Source organism: Manduca sexta, chromosome 14 (assembly GCF_014839805.1).
Source record: "Manduca sexta isolate Smith_Timp_Sample1 chromosome 14, JHU_Msex_v1.0, whole genome shotgun sequence".
NCBI lineage: Eukaryota > Metazoa > Arthropoda > Insecta > Lepidoptera > Sphingidae > Manduca > Manduca sexta.
Window position 1 is genome coordinate 10,954,882 of NC_051128.1, and position 12,858 is coordinate 10,967,739.

General features: G+C 43.8%; 1 protein-coding gene across 10 annotated transcripts in view; it reads right to left on the reverse strand.

Moving 5' to 3' along the window:
* Window positions 1-391: 391 nt before the first annotated feature.
* LOC115447550 (histone deacetylase 7) overlaps window positions 392-12,858 on the reverse strand; it is a 112,499-nt gene continuing 100,032 nt past the window's right edge. For 5 of the 10 annotated variants that reach the window (XM_037438507.1, XM_037438509.1, XM_037438512.1 and 2 more), the window contains 13 exons: window positions 12,598-12,669; window positions 8,906-9,013; window positions 6,374-6,571; window positions 6,095-6,156; window positions 5,527-5,678; window positions 4,556-4,660; window positions 3,271-3,512; window positions 2,895-3,095; window positions 2,529-2,791; window positions 1,946-2,441; window positions 1,288-1,860; window positions 893-1,095; window positions 392-674 (listed from right to left, as the gene is read on the reverse strand). In XM_037438507.1, the coding sequence (XP_037294404.1) occupies window positions 614-674; window positions 893-1,095; window positions 1,288-1,860; window positions 1,946-2,441; window positions 2,529-2,791; window positions 2,895-3,095; window positions 3,271-3,512; window positions 4,556-4,660; window positions 5,527-5,678; window positions 6,095-6,156; window positions 6,374-6,571; window positions 8,906-9,013; window positions 12,598-12,669 (2,736 nt within the window). In that variant the 3' untranslated portion in view covers window positions 392-613. The remainder of the gene's footprint in view (window positions 675-892; window positions 1,096-1,287; window positions 1,861-1,945; window positions 2,442-2,528; window positions 2,792-2,894; window positions 3,096-3,270; window positions 3,513-4,555; window positions 4,661-5,526; window positions 5,679-6,094; window positions 6,157-6,373; window positions 6,572-8,905; window positions 9,014-12,597; window positions 12,670-12,858) is intronic. The other 5 variants (XM_037438515.1, XM_037438517.1, XM_037438510.1 and 2 more) reach the window with 4 other exon arrangements.

Here is a 12,858-nt window from a genome sequence, read left to right on the forward strand (position 1 = left end):
TGGACAGTTCAATAGAAAAACCTGGCGGCGAAACACCGCCGCGTACAACATGTAGAAATATACAAAAGCCCGCACACAGACCGACGGACGCGCTCCCCCGCACTAACACTACTGGCGTACGTTTACATACATCAAATTACTCTACAATATAAAAAATATATATCATTTCGTAACGGTAGTTTGAATTGAGCCGTGGTATCCAGTATCCACTACGTAACACATCAATGACTAAATAAACATCGTTATGTGCCGGCTCGGCGCCGGACCCGAAGCGAACATCCAAATATATAATTAAACATATATTTTGTACAAGATATATTTTACTACTGTTTTAAAGCTCTCAAATTAAGATTTGTCTTAATTTTAACCACGCACACACAGAGCGTCCACAGTCCAGCGGCGGTGTCCTCGAGCGACACTCGTCCTTGTCACTCGTCACAGTATGTCACATGTCGTTGTCACTCGGCACGCATTGTCACACATTCGCGTCGCGACACAAACGCGAGTATTTGGCAGGAGACGTTTGCGGCGGGTCCGCAGCGGGACCTCAGCGAGGAATGTGTGTAGCGGCGGCGGGGGGGGCGACTGGCTCCGGAGGGGGGGCGCCGCCCCTTCACTTGCCCTCGTCCTGCTCCATCGGCTCCTCCGACACCGAGCGCGAGCTCTCCGCCGACCTGCAACAACAGATATCTTCATTAACAAACTCACATTTTAATACTAAACAGTTTACTTTAGCACCCTGTATAGTGGGTATATTTGAGAAGAGCTTAGCTGCTTTTTGAACGTCCACCACAAGAGTGGCATCGATGGGAGAGATAAAAGTCGTCTGCAATGAGTGTTTAAGTCACAAAGTTTGTATGAGAGGCGGTGCGTAGATGTAATGTATGGTTACCGTAGACATGTGTTGGGCAGCGGCTGCGCCTGGTGCATGGAGAGCGTGGCCATGGCGGCGGCGGTGTCGGCGGCGTCGCGCTCCGTCTGCAGGCGCCCGCGCCGCGCCGCCGCGCCGCCCGCGCCCACCCCCGCGCCCGCGCCGCACAGGCCCGGCGCCGCCTCCAGCGCCGACAGACCCACCAATGCACTGTATCGCTTGATCTGGAAACACAACATACATTACATCAATATTTTATTCATATATGCTCATACAGAGTATTTACAATGCCTAACACGAGTAAGATTGATCCTAGACAATTCGTGTTCTGATTCGACGTTGATATTAGATGTGACACATCATAAAACTGGGTCATAGTTGAGCGCATAAGCAGGGGGTATGTTTGGTGTACTAACCGAGGGCCAGTGGTGTGTCTGCACGGCGATGGCGGTGCGCAGCGCGTCCTGCGCGGGGGCGGCGGGGGGTCTCGCCAGCTCGCTGTAGGCGGGCGGGGGGGTCGCCTCCCCCAGCAGCGCCCGCACCACCTCCTGCGCGCAGTCGCACATGGCGGCCAGGTCGTAGCCGCCCTCCAGCGACAGCACCACTTTGCCGCCCGCCAGCGCCATCAGCTCGCGCGTCATGTGCGCGAAGCACGCGGCCGACACCTTGTACCCGCCGAGGGGTGCGGGGTGGCCCGCCGCCGCGTCGAACCCGCACGACACCAGCACTAACTCGGGGTCGTACTCCTTCGCGATGGGGATGATGACGGAGCGGAAGGCGGCGAGGTACTCGGCGTCCCCGAGCGGCGGGTTGGTGCCCGAGGTCCAGGCGACGTTCACGTTGAACCCGAGCCCGGGCCCGGCGCCGCACTCGGTGGGCGCGCCCGTGCCCGGGAAGAAGTTGCCGTCGTCGTGTCGGTGGATGCTCATGTACAGCACGTGCGGGTCTTCGTAGAATATCTGCTGCGTGCCGTTCCCGTGGTGAACATCCTGCCGAACGAATAGAAAAGTTTAGTTATAGTGCGCGATACACACCGTATCGTCTTTAGATATGCAGACGGCACACAGTACATACCCAGTCGACAATGAGTATCCTCTGCAGACGCAGCCTGGTGTGCAGGATGCGCGCGGCGACGGCGACGTTGTTGAAGAAGCAGAAGCCCATGGCCTGGTTGGGCTCGGCGTGGTGTCCGGGCGGGCGCACGACGGCGAACCCGTTGCGCAGCTCGCCGCGGGCGGTGCGCAGCGCCAGGTCCAGCACGGCGCCGGCCGCCAGGCGCGCCGCCGCCGCCGTGTGCGGCTCGCTCCAGGCCGTGTCGGAGTCCACGCCGAGCCCGCCGCACGCCAGGCGCACGAGGCGGCGCACGGGCGGCGCCGCGTCCCGGCCGCGCGCCGCGAACTCCGTGACGTGCGCCTCGGCGTGCACGGCGGCGAGCTCCTCCAGCGACGCCTTGCGCGGCCGCGTGCGCTCCGTGCGCGCCGCCAGCCCCGTCTCGCACAGCCGCGCCCACACCGACTGCAGCCGCCCGCCGTGCTCCGGGTGCGTCGGCGCGTGCGCACCGCACGCGCAGCTGCACAAGTCAACAACACTGCTCATGAACTATTCATGCAACTACAACTGTCCATGCATAATGACTATTATTAAATAAGAGTCTTACCCGTGTTTGAGCATGAGCGGGTCGTATGCGAGGCCCGTGGGCGGCGCGCGGGCGCCCACCAGCGGCGAAGACAGCGCGCGTGCCAACGGCGCCGGTTCCACCGCGTGCCCCGCCACCGCCGGCGCCGCGGGCAGCACGGGCAGCACGACGCCGGGCCCGACGGGGCTGGTGGCGGGCTCGGCGCGGCGCGCGGTGAGGTCGATGACCTCGCCCTCCTCCTCGCGCAGCTGTGCCGCAGCCGCGTCGTGCGCACGCGTCAGCACCTGCACACGGGCAACGGTCAATTTCAATCATTGTTTACTCTCCTTTGAGTAGATCCAATAAAAATCTACATATTGCTGTAATAATGTTTTTTTTTAGACTTACAGTTTTCCGTATCTGGTCGCGCAAATAGTGGTGTGCAACGGGCGGCTGTAGCGCGGCGTCGCCGAGCGGCAGCGGCGCGGAGTACGTGCGCCCGAGCGGCCGTTTGCCGAGCCGGGCCGCCGCGCCCACCCCTACACCCACACCTGCGCTCACGCAGCATGACGCCTCCGCCTCTGACACCGGCGGCAGTGATGCTGCCACCTGCAAATAACGAACATTTCTAATTAGAACGGAAAAAATACCAAGAAAAGATTATTTATCTTCTATTTGATTTTTGTGATACAATTATATTTTGTTCGTATATTCGCTATACCTACACAAAAAAATCCACAGTACTATAAAAAAAATATATATTATAGTAGTAATGTATACTGACCGTGGGATGCTGCACGTGCGGCACGTGCGGCACGTGCTGCGCGTGCGCGTGGTGCGTGGGCGGCGGCGCGTGCAGGCGCGGCGCGTGGTGGCGCGCCAGCGGGATGTTGGGCAGCGACGGCGACGAGAACAGCGCGTCGGCGGCGCGCGCGTGCTCCTCCTCCTCGCGGATGGGCGCCGCCGCGCACGCGCCGCCGCCCGCCGGCGACCCGCCCGCCGCGCGCGGGGACCCGCCCTCGCAGTCTGCAACACGCATGCGTTTAGTACTCACTCGACATGACACGGATGCGGAACAAATTCGGACAAAACAACTGCACTGCTTAACTAAGCCGAGATACAATATTAGGTGAATTTGTTATGTTCATTTTGATAGAAATAAAAAATATGCTAGGGGATTTGTTACATCAATCAAGCTAAAACCACTCATCAACGAATTACAAAAATTATTATACATAAATCAGTTAACACGGTTAGATGCAAGTTGCAACATAAACAATCGGTGAAATCAATAAAAACAAAAAAGAGTATTTAGATCGGTTACTTCATCCATCAGTACGGGAAATGCACAAGTACCTACTCGACAATCAATAATACAGGTAGTAGGTAGTAAGCTGCAGAAACTCGAAGCTAACTGACGATTTCTCACTTAATTCCGTATGTGTGACATTCACAACCGACTACTGTATAAACAAAGTTTAATTTAGCAAAAAGCTTGCAGAAGTCCCATTCCGCAAGCAGTTTTTACCGTGATAAAATCATTGCAAACTGACTTCTACTAATATTTAAATTTGCAGGTCTTGCGGCACGTTAAAGATTTGCTATTAGTGTAAGGCCTTTGTCGACCGGTGTGGTTCGGGTACGGTTATTTATGATTCGGATGTGTTCGGGTGTGTTCGTGCGTGTTTCTGTTTTGGTTAGATGTGTTGGGGTGTGTTCGTGCGTGTTTCTATTTTGGTTAGATGTGTTCGGGTGTGTTCGTGCGTGTTTCTGTTTTGGTTAGATGTGTTCGGGTGTGTTCGTGCGTGTTTCTGTTTTGGTTAGATGTGTTCGGGTGTGTTCGTGCGTGTTTCTGTTTTGGTTGGATGTGTTCGTGCGTGTTTCGGTTTTGGTTGGATGTGTTTGGGTGTGTTCGTACGTGTTTCTGTTTTGCTTGGATGTGTTCGGGTATGTTCGTGCGTGTTTCGGTTTTGGTTGGATGTGTTCGGATGTGTTCGTGCGTGTTTCGGTTTTGGTTGGATGTGGTCGGGTGTGTTCGCTCGTGTTCGGGTGCGGTCGGGAGTACTCACTGCGCTGCTTGGCGCGCGGCTTGAGCGGGCGGCGCGCGAGCGGGGAGGAGCGGCGCTCGATCACGCGCGCCTTCAGCCGCACCTTCAGGATGTTCGGCTCCGACGCTGCAATGTTAGTGCACACGCATGCTCACTCCACTCACGACACACACTACTACACTATACTCTGACTTCTACAGAACACTGTCATGTCGTTGAGTATACAAGACTCGAAAAGCTCTGGAGTACTGTATCGCTAAAATATTATTATCAATATAAAACTTTCCCTCTGGTTTAACGCTGCGTTAAAGATTATTGACCGGTTACATTGGGGTCACCAGTCTTATGACCCAACGTTAAGTCGAAAGAGATACCCTCTTATAATGCCCTCTATCAATTATATTTAATTGTTGTTTCTTTTTTAGAAAACCCACAAACATTCAGAAGTATACGAAAACCCAACGACACACAGATTTCTGTAACCATATTAATTATTACAATATATGATTATGCTACTATTATTAACATAGATATACAAGGAACTGTAATCAAGTTGCATACTTTAAAGTGCTATTGTTAGTTCAACTTCAGTACTCAAATACAATACTTCAATCAATACAAAATCACAAATATTTTACGACGGACAAACGATGCTGTTATTTTAAAATTCAATATTACGGGGTTACGTTGGGACTAAGTCATTAGTACTTGTACAGTGTAAACCAAATGAGTTTGGGGAAAATGTAAACATTACTTACAGATTTCAAATGTGAAAAATAACTTGTATACTTATAATTCAAATGGATATAGCTCGGTATAACGTTCAGTAGACTGCGCTCATTTTACTCACGTCACGAGGAAAAGAATTGAACGGTAGTAGTATAGCGAAACTGTTTTATAATCTGTGATGATTGTTTACGTTCGAACCAAACTCATCGTGTTCGACTGTGCCACAGCGTGGACACGTGTGCAGTACGGAAGTGCGTGCTCACCGGTCTTGCGCAGCGGGTAGTCGCTGGGCGAGGGCTGCGGCGGCGCGGCGTTGAGCGCGGGCGGCAGCGGCGCCGTGAGGCGGTAGGGGTGCGCCGTCGCCGTCGCGCCCGTCGACGTGATCGACTCGCCCGACGACGACTTCACTATGCCCCTGCAGCACAGACAGTATTACACTCACACAACCACTCCTACACTTACTGCTCAACTTATCTTACTCTTACTAAGTTTATTTGTTACAAGTAAAGACAGAAACCGGTGAACGGATTTGGATGGAATTTGGCACACGAATAGACCACGTCCTGGATTTATACGTAGAGGTAATTTGGTCCCGTGGGGACAACGCTATGACCAATAGGAACGAAGCATCAATAAAAATGTTGCAGAAACGGGAAAAAATTACTCCCCTTGAGAACTTCCATTGTGTGTGCTCAGTAAACGGTTAAAGTTTATATCCCCGGAAAATATATAGCATGACATTTAAAACGGAAATCTTTATCCCGGAAAACCTTTTTCACACGGACCGAGCCGCGGACAAAAGCTAGTCTTCTAATAAAAAGTCAAACTCACCAATTTCTATACGACGATCCGGCGACCGTCCCGTTGGCGGCTTGCTTCTTCTTAAGGAACTCCTGCGAAATAAAATAGAATATTATTATCCACTTCATGGCATATGAGTATGAGTATTACTTAATAAATGTTTCTATATCAAACATTATAATTAACTCCCATTACTTTCATAAGAGTCCGCAACGCATCCTCCAGTTGTAACTCAACGAGTTCAATTGTTTGTCAAACTTATGATCAATATTACTGGAACTAATGTAAGAGTAAATAAGTAGTATTGACCTGCAGCTTCTGCTTGACCTGCGTGGAGGCGTTGGCGCTGTGCGTGCGCTCGTGGCTGTCCTTCTTGCGCAGGAGCTCGCTGCGGTCCCGCTCGTGCCGCTCCCTCGCTTCCCGCGCTTCCCTCGCCTCCCGCGCCTCCTCGCGCTTCGCCGCCTCCTCCATTGCCTTCTGCTGCTCCCACAGCTGCAATTCCAACACCTACATTAATATTATATGTTTCTTTATAACCGGCACACTTCATATACAATTATAGTATGGGATAAACAATAACTTATGTAAGTGAGTTAAGGTGATCACTTGCTATTAGATGAGCTGTCGGGTCAAGTGCATTCAAGGATTATATATTTTTAATAGCTAATATTAAACACAAGTTAGCTATACCAACATAAAAAATAAGGCATTGGGTGAATAATATTTTTTCCGCATTGCACTGTAATGGTTTGTCACTACATACAAATAGAAGTGACCAGAGTTGAGTCATCAGATCCACATATCCACTGGAATTTTAACTAATAGACTATATGTTGCGCATCGTTAGCAAAATAAACACGCCATCGCATCACGTCCACATTTCTCGCGCATGTATCACGCGCCCTTCGAAGTCACCGTCACAGTAGCCGCACCGTTTAATCACAATCCCCAAAATATTTACATCCACACACGACGCTGCGAAGAGTTTCGCGGGCGAGTCACCGGTGATTCATCGTCATCAAATCATAACAATACAGCCATAATGTTTGGCGACAATCCACATGTTTGGAATGTTTACACTGGCGCGAATAGTTCGGGCGCAACGTGGCGCGGTTGTCAGCGTTTTAATTGTAAACCGGGTCGGCAGGACATTGACACCGGGCGGGTATCGCGGTTAATTTGACAGTCGTCGCTAGTGCACCGACTCGTTAACGTGGCGCGCAATCGATTTGTAAATACGGGGCAGTAATTATAACTCTGTCACGAAATGTTGAGGTTTTGTTTACTATAATTCGTTTATTTTTATAACACATAATTATCTAATTGAATTTTGTCACGTTTCACCTTTATGACGAATCCGGGCAGAAACCTAAATATTCCAGTATTTGAATACTATTTAGATATTTTATTCAAAACTACACAACTAAAACAAAAACTAAGAATACGAACGAAAAAATTCTAAAACACATAAGATATCGACGTTTCGTTAAACGAGCACGTTTAAATCGCGGTTTTCGACAAGTTGATACTTAATTTTCCCTGATCAACGATTCAATGTGAGTAGGTAATTACGCAAACATCGTGTAGTTATTTCGCTCGTATAAATGTATGCCGATCGTATTTTGTCGACACAGTTTTAAAATTCAATTTAAATGTTACCTACTGCATACCTAACAAGGGTGTGCAGTTTTAATACCAATTTTTAATACTATTACAACCCCGCGTGACAATTCTTAGCGACTGTCGAACGACATATTTGTACTACATTCACTTAACATCTGGTATCTTTGCTCTTGCGGAGTATAGGCAAAACAGAATAACAGAGTAGCAACACATAAACAAAGTAAAGAATATCTTGATTAATACAATAAATGAATAAAAAATGTTATTTATATACTTCATTAAATTAAAACACAATATTTATTAAAAACATTTTCATCATAATAAGTTTGTTGTTATTTTGTTAAAGACAAGGTTGCCGCCCGCTCATAAACTAACGTGTGGGGTAACAAAAACTTTACAAACAACTATTACGTGTACCCACGGTTGAAAAGATTTTATAGACTAATTGATAGCTAAAATTAATATTGTTTTTACCTTATACATATAAAAAGACTTTGTATTGGTGCAGAAAGATTTACCGAGTGTCGACACGGTAACCCCGCAAACATACAAAACATTAGCGTTCCATTATCGATTTCTAAATAATGTTGCAATATTATGGAAAGAAGGAAATATGATTTGGAAAACTTAATATCTCAATGATATCTTATGTTTACGCGAATGTTAGACATTTAAATTAAACTATTTTTCGGATTTTATCGCGGTTTCAATATTTTAGTTTTCTCCCGACGTTTCGAAGACTTTGCAGCCTTCATGGTCCCCGCCGTGACCATGAAGGCTGCAAAGTCTTCGAAACGTCGGGAGAAAATAAAATACTAACACCGCGATAGAATCCGAAAATTAGTTTAATTTCAATTATAATACTAATTAGTCCATATCGACGTTTGAAAGGCAATCATATCTAAGCGACAAATATACCTAAAATGAATAATAGAAATATTTTGAATCGCCTTATTTTTCTGCGTCATATTATCTAGGTTTTGTAAGTTTAGGATAATTTTAATAACATTAGACTATATCTTTGTAAAATAAAAAGTTGAATTGTTATGAATTTAAATATTAAAATCAAAATTTTAAAGCACTTTACTCAAAAATGTACTGTTTGTCGCTTAAATATGATTGCCACTCAAGTGTCGATTATCTTGTTAGGAGTCGATTTAAATATATTTTTATTGTCCATGTCCTCAATCGGTTTATATGCATGGAGCGCGTACTTACTTTCAAATGTTCCCTGATTTGGTTCTCATGCTCTTGCGCAAGCTGCTGCCGCTGCTGCTGGAAATGCTGCAGAAGTATCTCCTGCTGCAGTTGCTGCTGCTTCTTCAGCTGGAAAACCACCAGCACAATATTTAACACATCATTACGATATTTTGAAGGTCGACGACAAATCGTCACGATAATCACTGTACTATAGTATTGCGATTAAGACTTTTGTTTATTTTTTACAATAAACCTTATTATTTATAGAGATGATTTGAATGTGCAAATTGCAGAAATCTATCGGAGTATCTTATTATATAGATTACATGAAGTACATCGCCGAAAATGAAAGCTTCATTTTCCTAATTTCTAGCGGTTAAAATCTACAGTCTACGAGGTAACGCAACCAAAAAGTAATCGTTTAGATTCATACTCTTTTCAACAAAATTAACTGTAAACATACCGTAAAATATATCTGATATGAAGGTGGCGTAAATTGTTAAAATTGACTGATGTCTTATTTTGATGCACACTTGATAGCAAGTTTTATGCAAATCAAATAATAAGGAAAACAATAATTTATTTTGGCATTTACAAACTCGACCCTTCACAGTCGTCTTTCAACAATCGACTTGGTATTTATCATTATTATTAATGGACTGCTAATTGAGTTTACACTACAATTTAAATCCACACATGTATATAGTAACAGTCACGTATGTAATTGCAACTCTACTCTATTTGTACTCTATTTATAATTAAAAAAGAAACACAATTAATTGACGTTTATATTAAAAAAAATCACCTGATCACGCGATATCAAAATATTTACAATTACTAAAGCAACTGAGAATTATTTGTAAAATTATATATTTGTTATTATAGTTAATATTGTTTGTATACTCGCAAATCTTGGTCGACGTGAAGTTAGTTACAAACGGAGCCGTGACTTCGGTCTTGAGACTGGAATGTCACAGGGAAAAGAAGGCGGGAAAAGTAGCTACCTTCAGGTCGATCAGATCGCGCGCATTGAGTTACTATAGATATATACGAAGTACTATGACTATTATTAGAAAGAAGATAGAGCAAAAATAAATATATATGAATGCAAAACAATATAAAGAAGAGAATATTTATAAATTCAAAGTTATTAATTCAAAAGGAACTCTGTTTGTCTGTTGTGCTTTCATGGCTGAACTACTGAACGGATTTTAATGAAAATTGGTGTGGAAATAGATTGAAACTCTGTGACTATACACTTCGTTTTTTAACCCGAAAATCTGTTTATGCGGGCGGAACCGCAAGCCGAAGCTAATTTGATTATAAATTATAATTTATTTGAAAAGGTTCCTTAATTTAAAGATGTGATAAAAATCTAATTTAATAAAATAATTTTGATATAATATATTTTTTTATGTATATTATTTTTTCATGAAAATTATAAAAAATATCTTGCCTTTTTTATTGCAAATTGGAACTAAGCCGACGTTGGTTTTAGTTTGACAGAAGAGATCACTTTGTAAACTTTAATATTTGTAATAATTTTTGTGGTTACCTACAATATAAATAATCACCACGGATGAAAAGCAAGAACCTATCTAAGAATATTAATTTTAATGAAACAAAATATTCTAAGGGCTTGGTTTTAATCGTAAGCTTCGCAATAGTTATTCATATATGCACATGATTTAAATTGGGCATGATAGGCTATACATATAATATACATTAGACAACAATTGACGAACAACACGGGCAACATGTACACAAACATTGCACAACAGCGCGATATTATTACAATGAACAATCCATATTAAATTTGTTCCTGTGCAACGTTGCTAAGCATGTTGCAGGTCACGTGTTGCGCTACATTTGTCACACAGAATACGACACTTTACACAATAAGTAGATTTGTTAAGAAACTCGATCGGCCCCGGTGTCGTGTGCAGCCTTAGAAGGCAATATCACGTGTTTCTTTATGCTTACTCGAAAATGTATTTCACAATAAAATTTCAATTTTTATAATAATCATTTAACATGTCTAAATTTTCTCTACACCAGTAATGCAATGCCTACATTACACGTTGTGATTAGTTGAATTCAGTTTAACTAATTATAGCTGAAGATACAAAGAATTCATAATTCTGACGGCATAGAACGCCAGCTTCATAATTGATTATAATAATTTATGTCCACAATATGTGTCAAAACCGAACACAACAGTGTTTGTATATTGTTTAGCGACAGGGATAAAAACTAAACTATTCAGATCTAATAAAACTAAAAAACCGACTGACCATCTTGATACGGGCTTTCGCCTGCTGCTCTGCCGGCTTGAAAATGTTTTTCCTTGACAAATATTCCCGACATAAAAAGCCTATAACACTCATCAGTAATGTGGCTTCCAATGGTGAAAAAATATTCAAAATCAATTGAGGTATTTCTGAGATTAGCGCGTTCAAACAAACTGTTCCGCTTTATATATATAAGCATGGATTCTGCATAATATTAACTTCTTACATAAAGCAATCATGCACAATCAGGTAATAAAGATTGTATTTTACGATGCACTAAAAGGTTGTAAACGACAACACAATCGCACAATACCGCATGACATGTTTTATGTTGGAAATAATGGATTCCGCCTGACTCCAATTGCCTCAAAACTCACGTGAATACGTCTAAATGAAGGTCACTACAATATATTGATGTAGAGCAAATTCATAACCACATCTTTTTAGGTGTCAATCGCTTGTGAACTGATGTCACCTGATGATAATTGGTCATCGATAATATCAGGAATTGTGTAATATAATAAGACCATGCCATCCTTGGGAACGGGCCTTCTCTAATAATAAAAGGGATTAGGTCTTACCCCACTACGGTGGCCTAATGCGGACTGGAAGATTTAACATTGTATCTTCGAAATATTTAAAAAAAATCTTAGGTATGTAGGTTTCCCCTTCGATGATGATGATTTTCCTTCATATGTTAGGTTGCAACTTTTTGCAATACATTGCACCATTCGAACAATTCTAAGTAAGTCATATTAGATGATATCATAGCGTGAAACATAGTAAAATAGGATTTTCCTAAGCTCACTTAGAATGGAAACTTACAATTCTTAATTGAACATCAAATACATAAAAAAAATAGATTATGAACGTAAATAAAAATTTGTAGACGTGCTTTTACATAAAAAGCGGCGATAGCCTAGTTGGGTGTGGAACGGACTGCCGAGACGAATGTCCGCAGGTTCAAATCCCAAGGGCACACACCTCTGACTTTTCTAAAAAAAATCATGTGTGTATTCTTTGTGAATTTATCGTTCGCTTTAACGGTGAAGGAAAACATCGTGAGGAAACCTGCACATCTGAGAAGTTCTCTATAGGAATTTCGAAGGTGTGTGAAGTCTACCAATCCGCACTAGGCCAGCGTGGTGGACTAAGGCCTAATCCCTCTCAGTAGTAGAGGAGGCCCGTGCTCAGCAGTGGGCAAGTATATAATACAGGGCTGATATTATTATTATGCTTTTACATATCAAAAGTAAAAGCGATTCCAGCCCAACATTTTAAGATTGACACAAAGATACATCGGACGGGAATCGAACCCACCACAAACGGAACATTCAGACATGTTATATCACTCTATTAACACGACAACCGAAAGCCCCCGAATCCCGATACCAGAACATAATACATAAACTCACTCACTTGCAACAGGAATGTGTTCTCTAAAGTTTGTTTCGCTCTCTCCACGATATGGTTGTTTCTTGGTGCGTGGTTCTGACAACGAAACATTCATTACATGAGGACATATCACATGACAAGGGACAACACGAACGGTGATGGACTATGAACACGGCGATGGGGTCTGTTATGGGAACTAGAGATGTTTATTGGTACACATTTATCATTTTAACTGTTTATTCACATTTATAGAAGTTCTTGTAGTGTTGGTATTAATTTAACTGC